This window comes from Rhododendron vialii, chromosome 13a (assembly GCF_030253575.1).
Source record: "Rhododendron vialii isolate Sample 1 chromosome 13a, ASM3025357v1".
Taxonomy (NCBI): Eukaryota; Viridiplantae; Streptophyta; class Magnoliopsida; order Ericales; family Ericaceae; genus Rhododendron; species Rhododendron vialii.
Genome location: NC_080569.1, coordinates 6,222,025 through 6,235,094, shown reverse-complemented (window position 1 = coordinate 6,235,094; position 13,070 = coordinate 6,222,025). Strand labels below are relative to the sequence as shown.

At 37.9% G+C, this 13,070-nt stretch overlaps 2 protein-coding genes across 3 annotated transcripts; both read right to left on the bottom strand.

Moving 5' to 3' along the window:
- Nucleotides 1–309: 309 nt before the first annotated feature.
- Nucleotides 310–12,942, bottom strand: LOC131314413 (cytochrome b-c1 complex subunit 8). The gene is made up of 3 exons (XM_058343016.1): nucleotides 12,930–12,942; nucleotides 2,152–2,393; nucleotides 310–567 (listed from the first exon to the last, which is right to left on the bottom strand). Exons 2-3 carry the CDS (start codon nucleotides 2,319–2,321, stop codon nucleotides 519–521), a joined length of 219 nt encoding a protein of 72 aa, XP_058198999.1. The 5' UTR covers nucleotides 2,322–2,393; nucleotides 12,930–12,942; the 3' UTR covers nucleotides 310–518.
- LOC131314411 (KH domain-containing protein At2g38610-like) lies at nucleotides 3,232–8,590 on the bottom strand. Of its 2 annotated transcripts, XM_058343013.1 has the most exons (7): nucleotides 8,095–8,590; nucleotides 7,907–7,995; nucleotides 6,863–7,017; nucleotides 4,648–4,761; nucleotides 4,419–4,535; nucleotides 4,033–4,176; nucleotides 3,232–3,880 (listed from the first exon to the last, which is right to left on the bottom strand). In XM_058343013.1, the coding sequence occupies exons 1-7, from the start codon at nucleotides 8,178–8,180 to the stop codon at nucleotides 3,731–3,733; spliced, it is 855 nt and encodes a 284-aa protein (XP_058198996.1). In that variant the 5' UTR covers nucleotides 8,181–8,590; the 3' UTR covers nucleotides 3,232–3,730. The 2 variants fall into 2 exon arrangements, with proteins under 2 accessions (XP_058198996.1, XP_058198997.1); XM_058343014.1 differs by lacking the exon at nucleotides 4,419–4,535 and having other exon boundaries at nucleotides 8,095–8,390.
- Nucleotides 12,943–13,070: the final 128 nt, after the last annotated feature.

Sequence of the window (13,070 nt, the reverse complement as noted above, 5' to 3'; positions counted from 1 at the left end):
TGGGCACGGGAGCACAAAAGAACAGCAAACGAGGTCATCGGAAAAGAGCAGTCTGGACGGAAGAGAAAGGCTAGGCATGCCTGGCCTGGCCTTAAGGATGGAGGGATGGCCAATCTCAGTTCCTGAATTTATCAATCTTCGTAGGCCTTAAGTATTAAAACTGTTACCTTCATCGTCAGCTAGGTAACGTCAACTGCAATTTCCCCCTAGTTACGAAGAACAATGGCCATTTAGGCTTAGGCACAGAAACCGTTATACTTTTCTGTACCTATGAATCGCATTCACGAATCATTCAATGACTCGAGGTAGTTTTCCATAACTAGGCATAACATTCATCCAGTGACTCGAATTAACCACAAACCTTTCAAAAAGGGAAAGTAGCAGGAAAACATGAATTTGCAAAAACATGAGTAGCTAGCGTCTGGAAATAACTCAATAGAGTTGCAACAGTTACATGACAGGGTTATTATTCAAGAGTTAATAGAAAAATGGTCTTCACTTGAAGCACTTGGCTCCCTTCAGTACCTGTGCTCCATCTTCTCCTTTTCCTGAAAATTCTGGACGTACCTACATAATGAGATGTAAACACAAATCAGATGAACACATTTCCTGCAAAGCCACATCGCTGTTACTTGAGCAGACAACAGATGATGCATTTCTTTTGAGTAAGCAATAACAACTAAGAATACAAGTCGAAAATCTAGAAAAGTCAACGTCCCTCTTTCATCCTTCTTTCCCAAAGCAATAGTATTCCTCAGCTCATCACTACAGCGATGGATGCTATATATCAACTGAATTGTTTTAACATATCAATTCAATTGGGATGCTAAAATTAAGGCCAAAAGAAATAAGGTAATTGGTCCTTTTCAATAAATGGCGTGAATATAAATTGCAGCATGTCTTCCACCATGCCCAGGAATCACGTAATATTGTGATTCCTGTTGCCTACAAGTGTGAAGTGTCTACACACTGTTACAAGTTTATGTTTCCAAGTGTGAGAAAGCGACGCCATGCTCTTTACTTGTTTGAAGTGTAAGCTTTCTTCAGCTAATCTAAGCAAATAAATAACTTCTATTGTTACGGATAGGTTAAACTGGTCCAACAACTAACAGGGGTATCCTTTCCAAATTCCCAACAGCATGGAAAATGCAAAAGACTCGGCAATTTCCAGAGGCGCTTTGTCAAAAAGAATACATTCCAAGGGATATGTACACACAAACGGACAAGTATGGACTTGCTTACTCGTTATCCAAAAGTCCAACAAATGCAAGTCCCAAAAGTTTGAACTAATACGTATACCTTTGGCTGCAAATGAGTTGTAGATATCTATGGAAATTGGATTCAAGCAACCCAACACTTGTAGGGCGGCTCCAGACTGCACTCAAGTTGAGGATCTTGAGATGCCTCAGATAAATTTTTAATAACACAAGCATAAATATTTAGTTTGGTGGTATGGACACTATTTTTTTCCTCTATATGCTATAAAATCATTGTTCACTGCATTTCTCACTCTCCTATCAGCTCAGGAAGTCAGGGGTCGTAAAATACACAGCCTAGAGAACAGTTGATAGAGCTGGGGAAAATCAACTACGTCAGCAGTAGCTTGTAAAGGCGAAAAGCCACAATAATCACAAATGTTCCAAGAACAAAAGCTGATGCTCATGTAAAATTCAAGCTCCCCTTGAACTGCACACAAAATTCGGCACTTTTTTTTACCCATAAGCATCCAATCAAAACTCTAGGGCACTGTTTGGTTCCGTAAAAGAAACAGAATTTACACTACAAAAGCAATCATCGTTCACCAGCGCCCTAATTTGTCTTCCCCCGGATCCATCGTTCCTGGTGAACGATCATTCCACGGCCAAGGAACGACCATTCCATCCCTTTCAAAATCATTTCACGGGCTACCTTAGATCTGACAACTCAATTTTTGTCACTAACCAAAATCAAATCAAGTAAAAATTAAACAGGAAAACACAGCAAGAAAGTTCTAAACGATAGTATCAAATAGAGGCTAACGTTCCGATGGCGAGAAAAAAAAAATCCAAGCACTCATCATACACGCTCATAAGTACATGACAATTCAATGTAAAACAGAAAACCCTGAGAGAGAGAGAGAGAGAGAGAGAGAGAGGGAGAGAGAGAGAGTACGTATAGACGCCGACGAGGGGGGTGACGAGGAGGGTGGCGGAGATCCAGTTCTCGGAGACTTTGTGGTGGATCTTACCAGGTATATCCTTCCACAGACCTGGCATCACCTTCTGCTGGAACGGCGACAGCGCGTACACCACCGCCTTCATCTTCACCGGAGTCTTCCCCATGATTACTACTCCTCCCTCTCTCTCTCTCTCTCTCTCTCTGAAGCACTTTCAGCAGCGCCCGATCGCCTTCTTCTTGGTTGATCGATGGTCTTCGTCGTCGTCTCAGGGATTGGGGTTTCGAAGAAAATGGCAAAAGCGAATTGGGCTTTACTAAGATATCCCCAATTTGGGCTTTTCGCCTGATGGTCTCTCTTTATTTCTGGGCCTCCATGTCTATGCATTGTGTATTTCTGGGCCTCGAGGCCCTGTCCGGTTTGAATTTTGATAAAGATTTTTTAGAGTAATGAGTGGAGAAAGATAAATAGAGAAAATTTATTGAAAACCATGTTTAGGAGTTTTGAAACTCCATAACAAACATGGCCGAAACCCGAGGCAGTGATCAGAGCACATAGGGTTCGAGACGGAGACTGGCACTTACCCACCTCTTATTGGTTTCTCGATTTTTTTATAAACCATCCAGTATAAGTACTTGATCCCAATAAAATTCCCGAATCCCTAACCTCTTCGGGCAGGGATCGGAGCGGGTAGGGCCAGATAAAACGAAATCGCGGGGTAAGACACTGAACTTCTTGTGACCACCAATTTACTATTAATTATTATATACTACCATATACTGGTAAATGCTTGCACGAAAAACCCTTTATTTATCTAATAGGATGATATCTCTCGTAGTTGAAAACAAATCCTCCTAATAGTCCTGTATCTTATTCTTCCTTGGAATATCATCAAAGTTGAAAATGAACATTATTTTCTAGACCTGGAAATCAAATAAATCCGAAATCATGTCAACCCTTTCTCTCCGGATCTTCTGAATCTCTTTCTTCTAAATTTCAAATCTCTCTCTCTCTCTCTCTCTCTCTCTCTCTCTCTTAATCTTCTCTCTCCAATATTTTATCCCCTAAAACACCCGAAAAGAAATACATTACTTGACATATTTTCAATTTTTTTTGGTCACATTACATTACTTGACAGTTGACATAGAGCAAACCAAGGTAAAATAACAAAATTCATCACCCTATAATTGGTTACAACAAACCCAAAAAGAAAAAACCAATCCCGTTTAAGAAAACGTAGCCCGACCCCTCAATTGCGGTGCCAGGTATCCCAATGTGAATAATTTCCTACGCCACCCAAATAGCAAAGGTTAATAAATAAATGCAATAATTGTTCTAAGTTAAAAACAGCATGGAATTATGGTCATGGACGCGGCAATAAATCTTCTTCTCCTTTCCACATTGTTATGTTGCTGAACAACGCTTCTGCATTAGAACTCCCGGCCATGTCTCGCAGCCCAGTACTCCTTTGAAGCTTTAGAAACGGAGACTTACTGAGAGGTATAATACGGTGCCAATATGCAGCCACGGCCCCCCTCAGACCGACCATCAAGGCAGACAAATCTAAAAAGATCCCTACCAACCGGTTTTGGCGCGCTTCATCCCACTGGAATTGAAAGGAGAGAGACTACTTCCACTTGGTCGAGGGCTCTCTTCTCTAAAATTGGAATTTAGCATCGCAAGTTCTCTTAGCTGTTGCCTTTTATAGAAATCCTGTGACTCGTCCTGCAGTTGAGGATAACACTAAATGAGTACCAATCTAGTAGTGAAGAGACCCAGCGCATGCTCAGATGAAGTGGCCTAATTGCTCTTTGAAAAAAATACAACGAGAACAAGACAATCAGTTTAACAAAGTACAAATGAAAATATGTAAATACCACTGGTTTGAGCAGCTCTTCTATAATCTCTCTTGCCTGTCTTAATCGTGCATCAATAATACCAACGGGTAATTCTGCTTCAACTAAAATGTGTAGTGGATCATTCAGGTGCTCATAGCCAGGTCTTCCCCTTAAAGTCTCCTCCTTCAAAATGCAAAAACACACGAAATATCAGTTTTGTCTTTGCAGCTAGTGTCAAGTATAAGTTAAACTTTCGAGGCGTACACTCAACACAAACTTGAATAAAGAGAGAAAACAATGACAAAAAAATTTCAACCTTCGACTAGACACCATTTTCAATATCTTACTTTTGATAGGGACTACTTCAAGACTCGAAAATAAAACGTTTGTGTAATCGTGAACTATAATTTGGTAGCACGTATAACCTTGTCAGGGTCTTTTATTGAACCTTTCCCTCTAATAAATACTCTGCAACCTGTCGAAGCTTCTACGCGCTTTAAGGAATTGCCCCGAGGACCTAGAAGCCGCCCAACAAAATTGAACTAATGTTCAAGAGAAACATTGTCAGCCTAATCACATTATGATATAAGGAGATGCATAACAATCATACTTCATCAAAGCATAATATAAAGAGATTGATGGCACATAGCTCACATTTGGATAGCTGTCTACTGGTATCTCCAAGCGCAATACCTTCTTCATGATATAGGTACTTGGGCTTCCTGGGGCCGCTTGCCAGTCCATTGGTCTCCCTTGTACACCAAATCTCTGTTGCATAATGATCCCGATGATTCTTGTCAATGAAATACGAGGCAACTTCGGAAAGAGAGAATCGGAAAATAGGATTATAACAGTATAGAACCACAGAACATGACAGCCATAGATCTTTGTTCATTCTTGCTGCTTAATATTCGAGTGTTCGGCAATATAATATTAGTACGTTTAAAGGTATCAGGATGATTCAAGCACTGCTGCATATATCCAACTAAAGTACCCCTCGATAAAAACACAAGGGATTTCATCTGATTAACCTATCGGGGATGGGGAGGTCCCTCTAGCTAAAAACATCAATGGTTCCCAACGGCTGTATGAAACTCTGTCGGAATTATATCTATACCAGCTGTTGATAATAGCTAGTTATCTGTATCTTAACAAGCAGGAGCAGATGTTTATGAAATGCATTCTGGTCTATCGCTCGGACAAGCGAGGAAGAATGACTGATGACTACAAGTTATCTTTAAGCTCTTGACAATGCAGTTAGATAAACAGCACGTTTTCTACTGCAGCCGCAACATAATTGTTGTCTTGGAAGCTCTGCAAAACTTGTTCTTACTTCTCATGGCCCAAAACAGCCTCAAAAAGCCAAAAGGTATATTATATATTATTTTTTGAGAAGCTCCGTTTCATTTTCCTGGCTTCGGCTATTGAACAATAAGCTTCTACTCATAAGTTAAACTGCAACAAGCACCCACTAAAACACCTTCACTGTATCGCTGAGGATGGTGCTTCTGGGCAAAGCAAAGTGGCATCACTATTGATACCTACATGTTCACTGGTCCAATGAACCATATGACGTGTGATCACAAATAGGGGGATTGGAAGTGGATGAAATTCCTATACACAGACAACTGAGATGTCCACATTGCTGGTTCATATGGAAATTTACCATATCATACCTAAACAACGTGGGAGTTGAAGCAATTACGAAATAAAAGCTAATCAAATTCAGCGACCCAAACTATGGATCAGATGACAAATTTAGTTCCATTGGTTTCCATCTGTCAAAAGTATTTCCTTCATACATCACACGAATTCCAATGGATAATGACTCCTTATTTCATATGTAGATTACAAACAAGTACTAGTTTGAAAGGCTCGTTGGATTTCTTGGAGCAACCCCACAGGTTGCAGACCCAGGAGTCAACTTTCCCGTATGAGCATTTGGTACATGCATCAGTCTGGTGAGTGGAGGAGGGCTAGGCTTCCAAGACAAACCATCCATAATGCCTAGATCAGGTTTATATTTGTACTTTTGACTAATTGGTTTAGCTAAGCAATTTTGCTGTTTCCCAGGAGCATAGGTACGTTGTGTTTTTCCTTCCATTTTTTAAACAGATTCTGTCAATTTCTCTGTCATTGCAGAGTCTTACAAGGATAGGGACACAGTCTTTAGTTCATCCAATCTCAAAATCTGCACTGACAACCCCACTCTTGTGGTTGGCGGCAAGCTTCATGAGCATGCCTCTTATCAACCCCAGGAATAGGAGTCATATTAGAAACAAACTCTTAGAAAGTTGTGGTGCTATCTGACACTCAACACTGTATCCACAATAAGCTGCCATATATTTTGACTACAGTTGAAAGAAAATGCATATCAAGTCCACTGAGGCCCCTGATTTATGGGCTTGTCCAGTAAACGAAAATCAAGTCATAGTTTTCACCCGGGTGGCTCCCATTGGTTAGTAAGTGTTCTTTTTTTTTTTTTGGATCGGCGGTTAGCAAGTGTTCTTGAATTGCAAAATCATGGGGATATAGTGCACACCTAGGATTGACTGGTTTAAACTTATCACGTACAATATTTTAATAAAGTCATGACAGACAAATTAACAGGTCCTATTACCAATTGTGATTCGTGATAGCTTGGATATGCAAGTAGTATGCAACAATCAACTATTTCGCATGATATTATGAATGGAGGGGTCAGCAGTACTCACAAGATTTTGTTACACAAAGTAAGGAGGAAAAAAGGGCAATAAAACTGACAGCGGGAGTCCCCTACAAGGCGAGTAGATTGTTGGATTGTCTAGGACAATTACTGGAGAGAATCCGAACCCTTAGGGAAACAAGGGAGGACAATGCAAGTACTTACCTCGTGTGGATGGCCACTCCAGCCACCTAGACCAGCTGGTCCATGATTTGGCATCATGATGTCTGAAGAAGCCATTGGGCTGGGGCTTCCACGCTGAAGTCTATCATAGTCACTAAATCCGTGGTTGGATAACATGCCAGAAACCCTTAATATCTCTGCCAATATGAAAAACCAATAAGATATTTTGAAGGAAATACGAAATAATAACTACTGAATTGGATGAAGATAAAACTTGTCATCTAGGAAAAAAAAAATGAATGAATGAAGATAAAACAACATGGATTCTTGAGTTTTTCCAAGCGTCTCCAGACAATTAGGACAGAGGAACTAAAGAAGATATATTCTTAGAATGGAGAAACCAAATATTCTACGACGAAATGATAAATGAAAACTCAGATCAAGAATCAAAGAACCGGGTCACTAACTAAAACTTAACTGTTGGAGAGGGATGGCGAACGCACTTGATTTCAGATACAACTATGAGGAGATTGGTTCCATCATAAAGTGAACATGAGAAAATACAAACCATAAAGATACCCGGTTCGAGTTTGCTATAAAATTTGCAAGCCATTACATAAATATCCTTCAACAATCTCTAACAAAGTTCAAATTCTCAACCCCCAAGAAACACAGTCATGAATTTTGTTTTATCCGCATTCCTCCATAAGTAGATTTGAAAAAGGAGAATATAAGAAAACCAATTGCAGCCAAGTAAGTTAGTGGTATGCATAACTCTTTCGTAATGATGTACCTCTCTCTCTCTCTCTCTCTCTCTCTCTCTCTCTCTCTCTCTCTCTCTCTCTCTCTCTCTCACACACACACACACACACACACACACAAACTTACGCATAACATCAGGTTCGAGATAATAGTAGAAGAGAATCTAATAACCGAAACACACACCATGTCTATACTATAAACAACTTGTAACTATAAGGGGAAGATAATACTAGTAGATCATACCCATAAGTCAAAGAAAAAAACAAGATAACCCAACTAGAAGACGAGAAATCTTAGATCGAAAACTAAAGGCAGTCGCCAAACCTTGATTCAACAGTCGGCTGCATATGGGAACCACTAGCAAAAAAGGTTCAAGCTTCTGCCGCTCTGCTAACAGCTCTCCCAAGTACAGACTGCAAGAAACCAAGAACACCCACAAACCAATAAAACCCCAAAAGACCGATAACGCTACCAAAGGAATTGATTTCCCATGGGGAAAGAGAGAATTTTACCTATCTACATCTGGGTTGTTCCTTATTTGTGGAGAAGCAACTCTAGCAGGTGAGTAATTCAGATTCTGCGTGTATAAACTGGACATGGCTCGTATTCCAAAAGGGTATGAATCGATTCCTGATCAAATTCGAGAGGAAATAAGAATCAAGAAGGAAAAGTTCAACGACACAAAACAGGGTCCACGAGAAGAAAGAACTCGAATCTGTCCAGCAAACACCGAAAATGAAGAAACTAGTAGTACTAGTAATAATAATAAATGTACTCCAATGGAGTAGTAAAAAACTGATGAGTGGTATATGTATTTTGGACATATATATGCACAGCTGTGTGTGAATGCAAATATTATATTAGTGATTTTATAGTTCACCCCTTTTGCAATTCTTGGCTTTTTTTGATGCAGTGGAAAGGCCTTCTTACAGATGAGAGAGTGAGAGAGAGAGAGAGAGAGAGAGAGAGAGCAAAGTGCATTTAAGGCAAAAGAGAGACTTTTACTGTAAGATTTTTTAGATTGACATCTGTGATCTGACAAAGAATAGCCTACAAAATGATTGGCCACGCGCTATGCTGGAGCGTGAGATAGGCAACCGTAGGCCTTTTCCAGGATTGGTTTGAGTTTGGAGATAAGTGAAGTTGAATTTTTTTTTATGTAATTTAACTCCATATGCGAATATTCAAGCACAACATCATTTTAATTTATCATTGAGATTTGCATTCATTATTAAACAGTGACATCACTACACACTAAAAATTCATCCCTACAATAGGTAATTATTAAGTTACTAAGTACTTAGAAATTTTACTAATAATTGTTTATGCAGGTGGAAAACACCTCCGATAGTGACATTGTACTACTCTTCTAATGAATTTGTACTAAATTGATCTTTTTTTCCTTTCGCTTGTAATTTATCTGATCTCGTTCAAAAGTAAAAAAATAAGTAACAGAATCATTAGAAAATAGCGATATGAAGTTTGCGTGTGGGTAAGAACCCCCATTCTCCACCTGTTACGGGAGTGGAGCCCAAGATTATTTTCTATTAGAGATCAAGTCAGGAATCAAGAAATGGTTACATATTTAGAGACGGGACATAAGAAGTGAAATCCACAATCCATCCCAAACTTCCCTCATTATTATCCTAATAAAATAGAGTACGGTAAATAACTAGGAATTGTCTGTGTTTCAAACACAGAACGCAATGTATTAGCAAATTTACAACCACTTAAAATTAACTTCTATAGGCTACTAAATAATATGATCAATTTCTTGTGGTAAAATTTCAGCAATTAAATATAATGACTTTCTTAACAGCAAGTACATAAAAATAGAAGGATAAGTCTGAAATTCGATTTGTATTTAACAGTTTCAAGAGAGAGTTCAAATCTGTTTTTTTTTTTTTAAGAGGAAAATAAAAAAGAGAAAGCTTTATATGAGTCATACATGATTCTTTAATTAATTTCTTGCATTTTTCTCGTTCTCTTTTTAACCTAACATGCAAAACATTAATATTTTTTTTCTTTTTACTGTATAACATACTTATATGTTATAGTATTTTCTCACTAATTAAACGGATCCTTAAACGTGAGATTATATATAGAATCTAAACATTGAGCTGTTCAAATTAATACAGTAGTCCACTAGCCATGAATTGGAGTACAAGTTTGACGCTCGGTGGGAGGGCGTGAGAAAGGCAGACGAGATTTTCGTGTTTGAATATTCGCGTCCGTAGAGATAAAGATGTGGGCTACGACGTAGTCGAATCCAGGATCTAGAAAAAGAAAAAAAAAACCTAGTAAAAATTTCATTACTGGGTGGGTATCAAGTAACGTCCGCTCAGCATATCGAAGTTGTTCATTGTATTTTTTGACGGCTCGGATTTAAAGAGAGAAAGTGTTGGGGTGAGATGAGAGAAATGATTTTAATTCGAGTCGTCCAAAAGTATATTAAATGACCTGAATCTGTCTAGCGAGTACCATGAGAGAAAGTGTTGAAGTGAGAGTAGAGAAATAATTTTAATTCGAGTCGTCCAAAAATGTAATAAATGACCTGAATCTACTGAGCGAGTATCATATGGGATATACCCACTCGACACCAAAAGTGTATTAGTGTAGTAGTGTTCGGTCTTGTGTCATGCTCGTCCCGTAGAATATGTCCGCTTTCTACCATTTTTTTTTTATTATTCTTGTTGCTTTCTATTCTGCATTTCCGTGTATAAATTGGATACTGAACTAATGGCGCACAGACGAGTACGTGGGATCTACAGTATTTGAGAATTCAACACAAATATAGCGAGCCGTCATTGATTTTAAAATAATTTTTTTAAATTTTTCAAAAAAATCGGCTCAATCGAATACATATAAGTAGTTGTACCCATTTTTAATTTTTCCATTCAGATAAGAATTTAATATTCTGAAATTTGAACAAAAATTTAGACAATTCCAAATTCAACGCAAATATATCGTGTCGTACGTTAATTTTACAATATTTTTCTTAATTTATCTAAAAAAATCAGCTCAATCAAATATATATATATATATATATATATAAATAATTGACCCGTCTATATATTTTTTTTCTCTCTGTCTGCTCCAACTTTAAGCCTATATTCGCTAACTCATGAGCACACCCATTAGCTTCCCTCCATTCAAAAATTAGACAATTTTCCATTCAAATAAGAATTTAGGATGAATTTTGAACAAAAATTTAGACAATTAGATCAAGCTCTTTCAGTTTTTCGATTGATCTATTTTCCACAGAGGCACTCGAAACTTTATTTTATATTTAATGAATGACTCGATCATTTATATGAAATCCATAATGGGGCTCACATACATTTATGCACTGCCTATAAGTACACACATAAATACATGACTACATAAACAGTTACACACATTTTCACGAGTAATTATTCAGTGATCTTATGGCACCGCCAGTGCCCAACAACCTCCTCCATCGTACATTTCTATGGAGCCAAATCGCGATGCCCTAAGACAACCAAATAATTTTCCCATTTTCACGTGCATGTCGAAATGGGTTCCACGCACACTCACATGTTTGGAGGAACACACAATATGCGTGGATGCATTCAACATGCTAGCGTATGCGTGCGAGCATTGTGTATTTGTGTGGTGCTAGCAAAATTATTTCTTTCATTTCTTTTCTATTGAACTATGGTTTATACATACAGTGAACCTTGTTTTCGGTAGTTAAAAATTTGTGGTTGAGAAGTTGTTAGGTGTTTTAGGTAGTGAATAAGTTGTTGAAAAACGTCAGATTATTTCCGATAGTGAATAAGTTGTTGATGGGTTTGTGAGTATAGTTACTGTAGCAAAAAAAGTTTTTGTTGACAACTTTTTTATTAGTGGAAACGAGATGGTAAAATGTTGAAACTTTTTTTGTTAGGGAAAACGAGATAATAAAATGCGTTAAGTTTTAGTGTTTTCTGTTAGTGAAAACGGGGAGTGTGAGATACTGGAGTATGATTTATTTCACCTTGATAGTCAATTATATTCGTCTCCATCTTTCTTTGATAGGTGCTTTATACCCGGAAGACATTAAAATAACACCAATAGACCAAATTTCAAACAAAGACTGATGAATCTCATTTTCATTTATTTTTCTTTTTAACACGTGAATATTCATAGGTTTTAATTAAATCTTTAAGGAAGGAGAAACCTCTCCCGATTGGACCACTTTGCATTTGAAAATATCACTTGATCCGGCAAATCTTATTTCCGCACAATCCTCTTTTGTTGACAATGTTTATTTTATATCACCCCGGCCGATCTATTTTTTAGATATAAGCTTATAATTGTACGTACGTAGTGATTTCAATATTTTGGGATCGAGAAACCTCTCAAACATTGTCACTTTGGATCAATCCTTATAGAATAACTTACAAATAAAAAACTCATTAGAGAATACTTTAGTGACTAAATTCAATCTTGCAGTCATTTGAATACTTTAACTATCCATCGTGTAAAAGGTTTGCAATGGTTTTCCTACCAACAAAAAAGAAAAGAAAAGGGAGACACCTTCTTTGTAATTAATGAAGTTTGTCCATTACTGGCTCATCCGATTTTTTATCCAAGAGAAATGTTAGGTACAAAGAAAATTTACCCCAAAAGTACCCCGAAAACAGTAATCAGTGGTTGAGAATCACTTTATTGATTGGGTCACACACATTAAAGTGAATCTCAACCACTAGTTAATCTTTTCGGGGTAGTTTCGGCGTATTATTTCTTTGTCCCTAGCATTTCTGTTTATCCAAACCTTTCATCTTGCAGGATTTGTCCAATAGAAGGTCCGCGCAAGGATTCAAAACAACCGGATACCCATAACCACTATTTGATCAAAATTCTTCTATTCAACGAAAATTGATGGAGACTTCAGAAAAGCTAGCCTGAATTAATAGTAAAGGAAGAGGGAGCTGAGGATGTGGGTCACAGTGCAAGAATTTGCCACGAACTTTTTCTCTGTATATTGGAGTAGTAGTACCATAAAGGAGACAAGCCTTACGGCCGCAAAGACGGAGTCAGGAATTTCACTACACAGAGGCGACCGACCATGTATGTGAGCTAAGAATTTTCTATATATTTTCATAGATTTTTTTTTTCTTCTGTATAATGGTAAAGTTATTATTTTTCCTTTGAAGGGGTGACCGCCCCTACTGGCGCCTAACTAGCTCCATCCCTGCTTACGGATGAATACAATGCTTTGATCTTAGAAAAGAAAAAGAATACAATGCTTTGAAAGAGTGATTATTGGCTTACACCCCCACAATTTGGGGGGAACATATTATTGTGTTGTTGAATTTTTTATATGTTGCATGTTCCATACATCTGGCTATTGGGTGGGAACTTTTGAGTACAGGGCTAATGCATCACTGGCTGCAACCAATTAACAAGACTTCACAATCAAGATTCACACTTTTTGTGTGCAACAAAAAGCTACTATTATTATTGTTGCTAAAATATTGGC